This window comes from Oratosquilla oratoria, chromosome 37 (genome assembly GCF_046742065.1).
Source record: "Oratosquilla oratoria isolate Oo_2021 chromosome 37, ASM4674206v1, whole genome shotgun sequence".
Taxonomy (NCBI): Eukaryota; Metazoa; Arthropoda; class Malacostraca; order Stomatopoda; family Squillidae; genus Oratosquilla; species Oratosquilla oratoria.
Window position 1 is genome coordinate 22,994,742 of NC_134813.1, and position 15,000 is coordinate 23,009,741.

The window sequence follows — 15,000 nt, forward strand, 5'->3', positions numbered from 1 at the left end:
GTGAAAGAGGGAGTTCTTTGGGTGGGAATATATTGTCCTTCCAGTCAGCATAGGACAGAAACCCTCCAGTAGTGGTGTGAGACAGGAACACACCGACGCGGGTCAAAATGTCCGATCGTCAAAAAATGCCCGAGGTGCCTAGTCAGAATGTCCGATCACCAAAATGTCCGAGGTGCCTAGTCAGAATGTCCGATCGCCAAAATGTCCGAGTTGCCTAGTCAAGATGTCCGATCACCAAAATGTCCGAGTTGCTTAGTCAAGATATCTGATGACTGTGGTCATAATGTCCGAATATGGCGGTCATAATGTCCAATTCAAGTGAAATATCTCATTTGATATGACCATACCATTGGACGGTTCTTTTTGATAACTACGTAGCTATGGGCACGCGGAGAGGAGATGTGCCAGTAACGGAACACAAGTCCACAAAGCCCATAAATCTTCATATTCCCGAGAAATCGCGAACACAAATCACATTGTACTTCAGAGGAAATAGGCAAATATACAATTTTAACAGCGGATTATCGAGTTCGGGACATGCTTCTTAATGATTTCCCTGAGTGTAAATCATAAAAGAGAAGCTTAGAGGAGGGCTGGTACAAGCAGGCTGATGCTTCGAACAAGGAAAGGGGAGAAAGATTTGTTCAAAAAGTTAATTACCAAGTTACTTAGCTAGGTATTTTTGTAGACCCGTTACCAAGCTAAGTTACCAGTTACCAGAGTTGTGTCTGAACAGGGAAAGGGGAGAAAGACTTGTTCAAAAAGTTAATTACCAAGTTACTTAACTGAGTATTCCCATAGACTTGTTATCAAGCTACTAAGTTGCCAAGTTACTAAGTTACCAAATTATAAATTATAAAAAAGTCAAAGCGGTTTAAGGCTATTTCTAGGTTATTTACAGTTAGATGCACCGAGTATAAATACCCCTTTGATATAGTTAAGGAATATTGATAAACAAATTACTAGGGTATCATCACTTAGCAGTAATTACTCGAGGGTATTAGTAGCCTAATGGTCAGGGAATCATTACTTATTCAAAGGTGTTCAGTGCCGTTACCAAGCCAGGAACGATGGTATTACCAACGAACCAAGTTACCGATTACTTTAACGTTATTCAAACGAGTTACTGAACAAACTAGATACCATTACTGTTCCCGAGATGCACCAGCTTATTACCCGATTACTGAACAACTTGGTAATAATATATATACACACACACACACACACACATATATATATATATATATATATATATATATATATATATATATATATATATATATATATCAGTAGTTGTTCCTTTTCCAATATCTCCAAGACAAGAACAAGGACTTGTTTCGGGTTCGAAGATTCAAAAAGGCGAACCTTTCCCTTTGAATTTCGCTCACGATCATCATTTCAAAGTTATAAAACCATAAACTCAACGAAAGCAGACCAGATTAAAAGAAAAAGTTTTCCTTCGCTTAGTTAAATTGGAAACTGACGCCATTTCCGATTTGATCGGCGAACAGGCTCCCCAGTACGAATTCAAATAAAAATAACGGAATTAACGGAATTAACGGAAAATAGAGGTTCGTTGAAAACTGCGCTAGGATTTAAACGTATGATGGAAAAATAAGTTACAAGTCAGTTCAGAAGAAGAAGAAGAAGAAGAAGAAGAAGAAGAAGAAGAAGAAGAAGAAGAAGAAGAAGAAGAAGAAGAAGAAGAAGAAGAAGAAGAAGAAGAAGAAGAAGAAGAAGAAGAAGAAGAAGAAGAAGAAGAAGAAGAAGAAGAAGAGAAAGAAGAAGAAGAAGAAGAAGAGAAAGAAGAAGAAGAAGAAGAAGAAGAAGAAGAAGAAGAAGAAGAAGAAGAAGAAGAAGAAGAAGAAGAAGAAGAAGAAGAAGAAGAAGAAGAAGAAGAAGAAGAAGAAGAAGAAGAAGAAGAAGAAGAAGAAGAAGAAGAAGAAGGAAATGATTGAAATGCAATAAAGCCCGGTTACGAAGACGGGAATAATGGTGGGGTCCGTGCTTCTAGATTTTATTTTCATTTATTCTTTATTTACTAACCTCTCCAATACCGTACCGCCCTGTATAGATAAGTCCTAAGAGACAGAGCAAAGCTTTTAGTATTGCGATACAAACCTCACGTTCTCAAATCTCAGCCGAGTATGTACATGTACATATGTATATGTGTATGTATATGCATGTGCGTGTGTCTATATATATATATATATATATATATATGTGTGTGTGTGTGTGTGTGTGTGTGTGTGTGTGTGTGTGTGTGTGTGTGTGTGTGTGTGTGTGTGTGTGTGTATGTGTGTGTGTGTGTGTGTGTTTTATTCAGTTTCACCTACTCATAAGGCTTTAGCGTCCAGCCATCTATTGGCCCCCTAGAGTGTCTATTTAAGTATAACAAGAGTCAAAAAAGAGAGTAAGTGGTCCATAAGAAGCCCGGGCATATGAAAGAAACAAAATATATAAATAAATATAACAAACTAAAATAGAATCAACAAACACACGATAGCAGGTGAGCAAAACAGGAAGAAGACAATCTACTGCTGATGGGGATTAAATTATATATATATAATTTGGGTCTTTCGTCATACATACACATAACAAGAGCTTTTCCTTTTATAAGGGACTTGGCAAAAGGCAAAGGCATAAATCCACTCCCACCCATTTCATCCACACATACTCCTCCACTCCCATCCACCATCCCTCCATCCCTTTCTCCTTTCTTAGCTCCATCTGGATGACGGGTCATCCCTGCATCTCGCCCACTGCCCTGGATCAGAAGCAATGCAGCAAGGCACAGCGCATGTTGAGCAATGCCGCTTCATTTAATCGGCGACCCCACTTCATACTACTAAATTTTCGAACCTCGAATAGAACTACATTCCATTGCTTTATGAAACTAGTTTCCGTTTCATTCGTTTAATTCCGGTACGCGGTTATTTGTTTCTTCCTATCTTAGCGTCAACCCAACGTCCTGACAGCGAAGGCCATTCTTGGCTCATATGGTTGATATTCAATGTAAAAATTATATATTTCCTTAATTCCCTATCCGTGAGTTGACCACGGGACTTAGCTATGTCTATATAACAAGTGATTTTCCCCCTTACCAGAGGGGTAGCCAAAAGACATACACCCATTCCATTCCTATCCACCCTTTCCCCCGCCATATCTTAGCTCCTCCTGGATGACATTTTTCTTTTCCACGGGACTTATACATACATACATACATACATACATATACCAAGGCTTTTCCCCCCTTCCAAGGGAGGTAGCCAAAAAGGGAAAGGCATAAAAACACTCCCACCCATTTCATCCCTAAATACACTCCACACCCCTCCCACCCTCCCTCTCATCTGAGCACCTCCTGGATGACGGGTCATCCCTGCACCCTGCCCACCGCCCTGGGTCAGAAGCAGTGTCGCAAGACACAGCACATCCACGGGACTTATACTAAATAAAATAGCCCTAGCGTTAGCCTGAATTAAATATTTCAAGTGTTGTACCTTGTGTCCAGTGAGTGAATGTATTGATCGCATCTGATTTAACCTTTTCCAAAGGAACGAGAATTCCTCAACTAACGAAATCTCTCTGTTGTTGGACGAAACAATGATTTTATTGTTGTTGTTGTTGTTGTGGATGGTAGTTTACCAGCGCTTCTATACTTATGGATAGTTTGTATCATTTGACATTTTTGGGTCGTTTTGTAGGGTCGAGATAGCATGGTCGGTAAGGCCTTTGTCTTGTAAGACGTAAGCCGCCTAGGCAAGGGTTCGAATCCCAGCGGATGAGTCTATTACTTATGGATAGATCTGACGGGGCTATTGTACGTCAACAATGATGTAGATTTCAATTACTTTCTGATAATTATTTGTTTAACTCATTTCAACAAAATTAAGAAATAAAAATAGATAAATAAATAAATAAATGAAAAACAAAAATAAATAAATAGATGAACAAATAAGCGATAAATAAACAGACAAATGAATAAATAAAATAAATGAGATAATGGTCTATTATAAATCAAATCGATTAAAAAAATCTTAATAACGGCTTTTTATCCATTCTACAGTCACTTTTGTATGATCAATAACTAATAATAAATACTTGATAAATAACAACCAAACAACTGATACAGCCACTACAAGAACACAACACAGCAAAACATCACCACGATAATAACTTCTCGAAAAAAAAAAATAAAAAAAAAAAGATAAAATAAATAAAATAGAATAAAATAAAACAAAATTATTTAAAAGCATCTTTTTCATCATGACAATTAAAACATCAACAACGACGGCGGAGGAACTTCATTCACGGGCATAAAATCCAACTGATGCTCTCCCTGTCATTATTCAGGCTGCTGAGATCAGATTATTACATTTCAAGAGCAGGGGAGAGGGGGGATGGAAGGGAGGGGGAGGGGGGGCAGTCTCGTCTAAGACCCCCCTCTTTACCCTCCCTCCTCCCCCTCCCCCCGCCCCCAGCCCGTAAGTGAACTTTGATAACAACGTCGACTATTAACGTTATTGAACCGTTATTTCTGATTCTTCTGGTCTGTCAGAGACGCTGGATGGGGACGTAGGAGGAGGAGGAGGAGGAGGAGGAGGAGGAGGAAGAGGAGAAGCAGGATGGAGGAGGGGAAGGAGGAGGAGAAAGAAGAGGGAGGAGGAGGAGGAGAAAGAGAAGCCGGAGGAGCAGGGAGAAGGGAGGAGGGGAGGAGGGAGGAGGAGGAGAAGGAGGAGGGCGGAGAAGAAGACGAGGACGAGAAAGGGAAAGAAAGGTGAAGAGGAAGATGTTGGAGAGGAGAGATCACTGTAGAAAAGGGACTCTGCTGAAGACTGAAAAGCTTGGAGGGACGTTCCTGAAAGAGATTTGGATGATGTTTGAAGTTTAGAAACCCGGAAAAGTCCGAAAGAGATTAGAGGAAGTTTCTGAAAACTGGACAAGTGACTGAATCATGCGAGAAGACTGTAACCCTAGAAGAAGAGGTGTCTGAAGAAGTAGAGGCACTCCGGAGGGGATGGTAGTGCCTGAAGAAGACAAACGTGAGGAGAGGTTCTGCTAGAAAGGGAAGCGAAAGAAGAGTCTGAGGAACAGATGTGCGTAAGAAGGATGAACCTAAAGAAGGAAGTGTCTGGAAAGAGGTGTCTGAAGAAGTAGAGACACTCCAGAGGGGATGGTAGTCCCTGAAGAAGACAAACGTGAGGAGAGGTTCTGCTAGAAATGGAAGCGAAAGAAGAGTCTGAGGAACAGATGTGCGTAAGAAGGGTGAACCTAAAGAAGGAAGTGTCTGGAAAGAGGTGTCTGAAGAAGTAGAGGCACTCCAGAGGGGATGGTAGTGCCTGAAGAAGACAAACGTGAAGAGAGGTTCTGCAAGAAATGGAAGCGAAAGAAGAGTCTGAGGAACAGATGTGCGTAAGAAGGGTGAACCTAAAGAAGGAAGTGTCTGGAAAGAGGTGTCTGAAGAAGTAGAGACACTCCAGAGGGGATGGTAGTCCCTGAAGAAGACAAACGTGAAGAGAGGTTCTGCAAGAAATGGAAGCGAAAGAAGAGTCTGAGGAACAGATGTGCGTAAGAAGGATAAACCTAAAGAAGGAAGTGTCTGGAAAGTGTGGAGGGTCTTTGAAAGTGAGGAAATGGAGGGAAGGAGGGAAGGAGGTGGTCCATAAGAATGAAGGAGACTGCAAGAGACCATAATGCCCACACTAGGCAGTTCACGTTGTGGTCTGGGTTGACTCGCCACAGGGACATCCAGGACTGGTGACAAGTTCCCACTCATGAGGATTGTCTTAGTTTTGCCCACTTTGGATCTTGTTTTTTTTTTAGAGTTACCTAGTCCTTTGCAGAAGAGGAGTGGACAAGAGGAGCAAGGAAAAGGGGACAAGAACGAAACAAATTTGGAAAATAAGGTACAATCATGGAGACGAAAGAGAAGGAAAAGGCACCACAGACAAAGGGGTATAGAGACTTGAAGATAAGCACAAAAGAAGAACGACAAGAGTTTTAATACGAAAAAGAGAAAATAACCGACGACTGAAAAAGGAAGAGTTAAAGAGTAAAGAGAAGAGAGGGATAGAGAGACATGTACACAGTTTCATATAACCTCACAGAAACATGGAAGAAGAGATGAAGAATGACATTCTACAGGAATTAGAATAACCGACAACAACGCCTAGACTAACAACAACAACACCAACAACCGATTTCAACAGCCAACTACAGTAGAGGGAAATAGGTCTTTAACAGACACAAATCACGAATCAAACGACCAAACATGATCCAATTCAGGGTCACAATGGAAAATAAAGGCGTAGGAGACATGAGACCAAAGCATACAAACACAAAGACAGCATCATATCCGTATAGAAAGCAAAACTTCCTTTCCTATGTAGAGGACTGGGAAGGTATGCAAATGGGCTGGGAGGCATCATTCTTTCAATTACAATTAAATATTCACGGACCGTCACATCTATTCAATGCCGTACTTCCTTGGCTCAGTATAACTGCACGCACACAGACCACGCACGCACGCAAACACGCACACACGCACGCAAACACGCACGAACGAATACTATTCTGTGACTCCCGTTGGTCAAAACGTCTCTTATATCATGAAGTAGATTGATGCGCCTTGCCTAGTCTACTCCCAGCAAAAATTGTGGTGTGGTGATAGTGTCTTGGACTGCTGATTCAACCGTGCCGAGATCGGTCCCCTTACGAGGCTTGGAAAGAAAAAACGCACTTTCCTATGGAAAAACTGTTTATGTGTGTGTGTGTGTGTGTGTGTGTGTGTGTGTGTGTGTGTGTGTGTGTGTGTGTGTGTGTGTGTGTGTGTGTGTGTGTGTGTAAGATCAAAACATTACATAAAGCTCGGAGCATATGATATATGATGCTCTTATCCGAGAGGATAATAGCTGTCAGTCACGAGTCTAGCACGAGAACAAAGATCATGATGAGACACACGTACACACACACACACACATATTATATATATATATATATATTTCAACTAATAATTCATCGAATCATCGAGGAGGGTTTATCAATTTAGCTAAAGAAACTAGTATTTTAATTCTAAAGCACGCCAGAAAAACGACCTTTCCCAAGTGTCCGAAAAGATAATTAGATTTAGTACATAAACTTCAATTGCAGTTCTACATACACTCTCTGAAGAAGTTCTACGCGAACGAAACGTTAGAGTGTTTAGGGTTCCGAGCCTTCCCCTGTGTTTATGTTCTCCATCATCCAAATAATTTGTCTAAAATACTTATCAATATATATATATATTATATATATATATATATATATATATATATATTTATACATATATACAGTATATATATACATATATACATACACATGCGCACATATCCAAAAAGATCGCATGGATACAAGCGTTTTCGGTGGGATAGACAACCCACGTTGAACAAATATGCATAAACCCGACATTCTTCTCTCACATTCACAAACAATTACTCGGTGCCTTCATCGTGGGCAACTTGGGCTGAAAGACTCACATGCGGCCGTGCTGGGCCCCACGTGCCTTTCCCCCCAACCAATATATAAACATACGTATTTGGTGAAGAAGGGCGAATACACAAGATTCACAGACGAATTCACATAAACACAGGCTTTCCGCGTACGTGCACACAAACACGTACACGAGCGCGCACACACGTACATATACGTACATGGCATGCGTTCTCATTGTGGAAGTGCTCCGGCCGAGGATCGTTAAGTATCGGTCAATGATTTCTTACATTCTATCCCTTAAAATCATTGCTATTCGTCAAACACTGGCTTAAGTTCTTCAGTGATTCGTTCTTGGATTTCTTTTTCTGTTTAGCTCTCTTCCCTTCCCCCACCCCACCCCCCCACCTCTCCTCTCTTCTCTCTTCCCCCCTCCCTCTTTCTCTACAAAATCGTATTTTCGCCAATACTTGTGCACCGTCGGTCCGTAATTCAGGTTGTGAACCTTTTTTTTTTTTTTTTTTTTTTCTTCTTTTGCAGAGCCATTACAACACAGGGCACTCGTCTATCTCCGCATTATTCAGGTCGGTTCTGATTTCGCATTCGGAAACTGTTCTTTATGACTTACCTGCAAAAAAACGCTACGGAGATAGTTTCTCAGAACTCGTTTTTAAACTGTTAGCCCATAAATAAATCACTTTTCATTTATACACACAAAAAACACGCACGCGAATAAAGAACTACGCACAGAGCATGTATTATATATATATATATATATATATATAATATATATATCATATATACATATATATATATGTATATATATATATATATATATATATATAATATATATATCATATATACATATATATATATGTATATATATATATAGATAGATATGTGTGTGTGTGTGTGTGTGTGTGTACATACATATATAGTTTGTGTGTAAACATTAGAATACATACATACATATAAATTTATATATATATATATATATATATATATATAAAATGTACATGGTATTAAAACAGATACACAAACGCATACGGTGTGTGTGTGTGTGTGTGTGTGTGTGTGTGTGTGTGTGTGTGTGTGTGTGTGTGTGTGTGTGTGTGTGTGTGTGTGTGTGTGTGTGTGTGTGTGTGCGTGAACATGTATACATATGTATATACACGTAAATTAATATAACACACAACGAAACATTTATTCACATGTCTCGTAATCAAATCACCTTGGGACAAACGCGATACTTTCGACAAGATGAGTTAGCTCAGATCAAGAAAACCAAAGCATTCCATCGTGTCCGGGCGGCTCCGGTAGCTGCAGCTGTTTCTAATATACCGAGAACAGAACCAATATACCCACAGCTGCAGCAGCGTCTAACATGCCGGCAACAGAATCAATATACCGGCAGATCCAAACACGTCTAATACCCCGAAAATAACACCAAAATACCCGAAGATCCAACCTCGTCTAATACCCCGACAATAACACCAAAATACCCGAAGATCCAACCGCGTCTAATACCCTGACAATAGCACCAAAATACCGGCAGGTCCAACCGCGTGTAATATCCCGGCCGCAGTATCAAAATCGCGGCAGATACAACTTCGTCTAATATCCCAGCATCAGCAGCAGGAGCCGCAGGATCAAAATACCGGTAGATGCACCTTCGTCTAATACGCCGACAACAGAACTAAAAACCCCGACAGACCCCTCTGCCTTGGGGTCCGGTGTCACGCTTTCCATGATTTGTCCTGTTTAACTCTAAACGATTTTATTTATAACCCATTAAACTCCGATGACAAGATGTCTTGTCATTTGGTCAAATAAAACAAAAAATCATAAAACACCAAAATGTTTGATCAAACACCAGAAAAGTATGTCGTCAGTCCTCGCTTCGCTCGCGAGAGAAGCAAGGACTGACGTCATACTTTTCTGGTGTTTGATCAAACATTTTGGTGTTTTATGATTTTTTGTTTTATTTGACCAAATGACAAGACATCTTGTCATCGGAGTTTAATGGGTTAAAGAAGCTAGGCTTGATAGAGGCTTTCCAGTTTTTACCTATTGGTTTATTTGTTGGTTGATCTATTCGAGTCTACTCAGAATAAGTTGTCCGTCGTTCGCTTGATCAAAATATAGACAGTATGGCACATTTTTCATTGACTCAGCTGGCTGGCGGTGTCTTTGGTCCAGCCTCTGGCACTGTGCCTTTTAGCATGGCACTTGTACTAACAGTGCCAGCAGGATTAGCCATTTTCCCCAAATAAATTACCTTGGGGCCAATTTGATAAAATCTAAGAAGGACACCACTGTCATGGATTAAATTCAGTGGTCCGCTACTTAGTCCACGATGCACTCGTTTCCTGAATGAAATCGCACGTAGGTGCTCGCCAGAAGAAAATCAACGTAGAGCGCCACCAAACATGTATAGTAGAGATTTCAAACTCGACGATTTCGGAAAGAAACTCACCGATATCAGAAACTCGGTGAGGGCCGGAAGCCGACGAGATCCGACCGAAACTCGGTAAAAGACCAAAAGAGAATCATCGGCTGAGTCCAGGTCTCGTCGAGGACAGACCAAAAACTCGGAGACCTCCGTCCAGAACTGGGCGAGGACTGTCGAGACCTCGGCGGCGACGTCGGTCCAAAACTCGGCGCGACTTGCGTCCAAAATCCTCGCGCCGAATCTCGGCGAAACTCCGACCGAAACCCGGGCGAGCGACAGCACCTCTTCATACATCAGTACTTCTCATTCCTTATCGGCCTTCGCATCGCGGAGCGCTCTTAAAAACTGCCTAAAACGCCCTCAAATCCCCTGCGTGTTGGACATTAAAAGACGTCTTCTAGTTTTACTGCCTTCTACGGAAAAAAGTGGCTCCTCTCTCTAAGTAGTCCCTTCGACCGCTGCCGTTCCTCTCCCTCTCCTCCCGCTTACTTGTAGGTGGTCGGTCCCCTCGAGTCCCTCGGAAGGGTGTGGTTCTTCCTTAATCCCAGATCCTCTCTCCTTCCTCTTACGCTTCCTCCCTCCACATCTCTCTCTCACTCTCTCCCTCTCTACCTCTTTTTCCTAATGGAACACTCTTGCCTTCCCTCTCTCCTTCCTTACTCTCTTCCTTTGCTCTCTCTTGTGACCCCTTTTCTTCTATCCCTCCTTCCTTCACCTTCCTTTGATAAGTGGAAGTCTTTCCTTGCTTCCTACCATTGGAAATCCTTTATTCCTCCACTGAGCAACCCTGTACTTCCTCCACCACACCCGCCCTCCATAACATCCTCCTCCAGATATGCACATCCTCATTTGGAGTCCTTCTTCCTCACCCACAGTCCTCCATCCTTCTTGAAGCATGGATGTATGACATGCAAGTATGACATTCAAGTATATATATATATATATATATATATATATATATATATATATATATATATATATATATATATATATATATATATATTCACCATTCCTTCGAAAAAGTAAATCTAAGCGAAGCTAGTCAGGAATAAACTCAGACTAAGTCTCCTGTCTTTCTAACTCCCATTTTCATCAACATATATATATATATATATATATATATACATATACATAAATACATAAGCAACTACTGCTATGATGGCGCTCTGCTTGCTGTAGCACAATCGACATTTACTGTCCCTTTTTATTGTCATTATTCTTTTTTATTGGCATTGTTATCATTTTAGACCCCTTTTAGAGACATTATTATCTTTACATCATTGGGGCTCGTATATCTTCGTGGATTACCCAAGTTTTTGTACATCATCATCCCAGCACAGCTTCATCTCTTTATTTGTAGGATACCTTGGCCATACGATGGAGGAGGAGGAAGAGGAGGAGGAGGAGGAGGAGGAGGAAGAGGAGGGAGAGTAGGAGGAGGATAAGAAGGAGGATAAGAAGGAGGAGATGAAGGAGAAGAAGGATAAGGAGGAGGAGGAGGAGGAGGAGGAGGAGGAGGAGGAGGAGGAGGAGGAGGAGGAGGAGGATGAGGAAGGTTAGGAGGAGGAGGGAGAGTAGGAGGAGGAGCAAGAGGAGGATAAGAAGGAGGAAATGAAGGAGGAGGAGGATCAGGAGGAGGAGGAGGAAGTTTCTGTATCACAATCATCTACGGGATCTGATATAAATAGTTTAGTAATGTGATCCTCATATATATATTTGTCCAGTTATATCAAGTAAGCCATAGCAATTGAAAAAGCTAGGGGAAAGAATGTGTACACACAGACATACACGCACACACATACACACACACACGAGCACACACACACACACACACACACGCACACACACACACACACAAATATATGAACGCTAATTCCAAAATCGAACTATTTTTTTTCAGCTTCACTGTAACATCTTTTGTTCTTCAAATTAAATAGAAGTCTGTATAAACTTTTGGTAGACCCTGTACAAGACGTATATTATACCGCATCAGCGACTGTGGACTATTGATGGTCTCCATAGCCGATCTCAGTTCGAGAAGACAACGTTGTTAAGATTCAAGTTCTAAGGACCACCGCCTTTGTTCAGAAGAACTCGAGCAAGAAATAGGTCTCCGAGCGAAAGAACCTGAACGTTAGTACTTACATCCAGGAGGAGGAGGAGGAGGAAAAGGAGGAGGAGGAGGAAGAGAATGAGGAGGATGATCAGGAGAAGAAGGATCAGGAGCAGAAGAAGGAGGAGGGGGGAGGATTAGAGGGAGGAGGGGGAGAGGGAGGAGGAGAAGGAGGGGGAAGAGGGGAAAAAGAAAGAGGAAGAAGAAGAGAAAGAGGAGGAGAGGGAGGAAGGAGAGGAAGATGAGAAAAAGAAAAAGGATGAAGAGGAATAGAAAGAGGAAAAGGAAGGAAAGAAAGAGGAAGAGGAAGGGAAGAAAGAGGAAGAGGAAGGCAAGAAAGAGGAAGAGGAAGGAAAGAAAGAGGAAGAAGAGAAAGCGAAGGAGGAGGGTGGAGAGGGAGGAAGGTGAGGTAGGAGGAAGAAAAGAAAGAGGAAGAGGAAGGAAAGAAAGAGGAAGAGGAAGAGGAAGGAAAGAAAGAGGAAGAGGAAGAGGAAGGAAAGAAAGAGGAAGAGGAAGAGACAGAGGAAGGGGAAGAGGAAGAACCTGGCCTTCCGCAGTCTCCTACCTTGAGTTCGTAATGCCACTTCGGAAACTACCCATTTCACTTCGGGGGACTCATTACAACATTGGAATTTGAGGGGAGAGTAAGAGTTCCTTGTGTATCGGCTCTTGCCCCTCTACCTACTTGTGTGTCTTCATGTGTATGCGTAAGTGCATACGTGCATTTGTATGTGGAGAGCAGGAGTCTGTGTGTGTGTGTGTGTGTGTGTGTGTGTGTGTGTGTGTGTGTGTGTGTGTGTGTGTGTGTGTGTGTGTGTGTGTGTGTGTGTGTGTGTGTGTGTGTGTGTATTCACCTCGGATCTGCTGCAGTCTCTGTCGAGACAGCCAGACACCACCCTACGGCAGTGAGCTCAGAGCTCATTATTTGTGTGTGTGTGTGTGTGTGTGTGTGTGTGTGTGTGTGTGTGTGTGTGTGTGTGTGTGTGTGTGTGTGTGTGTGTGTGTGTGTGTGTGTGTGTGTGTGTGTGTGCGTGCGTGCGAGTGTGTGGGCGCGTTCGTTGCCTGTTATTGTGTGGTCATGAAAAAAAATTCCCACCAATTAAATATATTCATTTTTTTCCTTTCTTCACAACGCCATCAATGTCTTAACTGTCCATCATCAACCCCGTTCTTGTACGTGAGGCCAAGGAAACACAACACATCAAAGTCACCTTTATTCTAACAATATTCGTATATATTAACCACCATTATATTTATGATAATCACAAGATAACAGAGGCGGGTTAGTCGTTAAATGACAAAATTTCATTTTGATATGGACTAGACGTTCGTCAGAAAAATGTTGTAATAAATGTGAAATATTTTACCATGCAGTCATTCACCATAGTAAGAACTTTACTAAGCTATAAATCGAGACAAATATAAATCCGAGTAGCAATCATTCAACAGAAAATAAATATATAATAAAAACAAATTCTTTATACTCAACAGATAATATGAATTAATAGATATACTCTAAATCATATTTAATGTTATTTGTTGAACAGTGTGGCATAAGATAAGTGTGTTTGTCTTTGCTAATGTCTTAGGATTTTATTCCTTATAAAATGAACAAGAGTTGATATAAATCATCTTTTCTAGTTGGAGGTAGGTTGTACGCAACCTCACAACCTTTATCGAACAAAACACCTTAACATAAGAAAAAACAAAACAAAAAAACACTTATACCACAGTGCTATGTTACAAATCTATAACAATGTATATCTTTAGCATACCCTGCGTCATACGTATAACCACGATGGACCCAGCTGTGCCCCAATATCAGACACTAACAGATGCAGCTAGGTTATTAAAAAAAGAAGAAAAAACACCTGCACTTATCACAGATGACTAGACACGTACCAACAGTCCATACTCAGCTCTTTGGCAAATCAAGCACAACCACGGAAACGACACAAGGCGAAGGCTGTAATGCTATTACAAAAAAGCAGTTAACTATATATATGTATGTATACATACATGTGTATATATATATATATGTATATATATCATATATATATACATATATATTATATATACATATATATAAACATATACATATATATATATATATATACATATACATGTATATACATAAACATATACATATACATACATATACATGTACAGTATGTATAAAGCTTTGCAAGCGGAAAGAAAAGTAGCGTCTAACTCGCGTAGATATTGAGCAAAATGAAAGAGATTTGAAAGTAACCAAGTTATAAGTAGCAACGACAGAATACGTTGTTTCCCCACCTCTTCCTCCGCTGCCTCCAGCTGTAATTAATTACATTTTGTTAATGGATCATGTCTTTATATGTACACAAATAAAACGTATACACTTTGATATTGTACACATGATACCCTCTACACTTAGGTCATTCATATACAATACCCAATACATTTTGGTAATAAATACACAATACGCCGTACATTTTAGTAATTGATACATAACACACTATATACTTTGAAAATATGTACATAACTTATACACCTTCATAAAATATATAAAACTCCTGACCTTCTCTAAAAAAAGGTATGCGTATTTCCAAAAAAAACTTTTTAAACACTGAGGTTTTGTAAATTTTCAAAACATAATACAAAAAGTGATCACATATAAATTCATATAAATTCCAACAAATTTATACACCAACACATCCATGTCTCAAACCAGACCCGGATTTTCATATCTTTTATTTCGAATAATCAAAGTATATATCAAATTTGAGGTATAAAACACTCAAAATAGACCTGTTTCTGTCCAGAGACAACTCTGAAGGTCTTACCCCAGGAGGCGTTTAGCCTCATCAGTTCGGTCTGTGAAGCGAGAATGAAAACAACGCGCCACAGGCATCCAGACTTAAGCGTAGATGAAAAGTCTTATTTATAAATTCGTGTGAGCAATGTCCACAACCTTGCGTTTATGTAA

At 40.6% G+C, this 15,000-nt stretch overlaps 1 protein-coding gene across 10 annotated transcripts in view; it reads right to left on the reverse strand.

Annotated features, from left to right (window-relative positions):
- Positions 1-15,000, reverse strand: part of LOC143019565 (uncharacterized) — a 679,507-nt gene that overhangs the window by 161,376 nt on the left and 503,131 nt on the right. For 5 of the 10 annotated variants that reach the window (XM_076175319.1, XM_076175322.1, XM_076175316.1 and 2 more), the window contains one exon: positions 14,328-14,348. The exons of the other annotated variants lie outside the window; for them this stretch is intronic. In XM_076175319.1, coding sequence (XP_076031434.1) covers positions 14,328-14,348 — 21 coding nt within the window. The remainder of the gene's footprint in view (positions 1-14,327; positions 14,349-15,000) is intronic. 10 annotated transcript variants of the gene reach the window in all.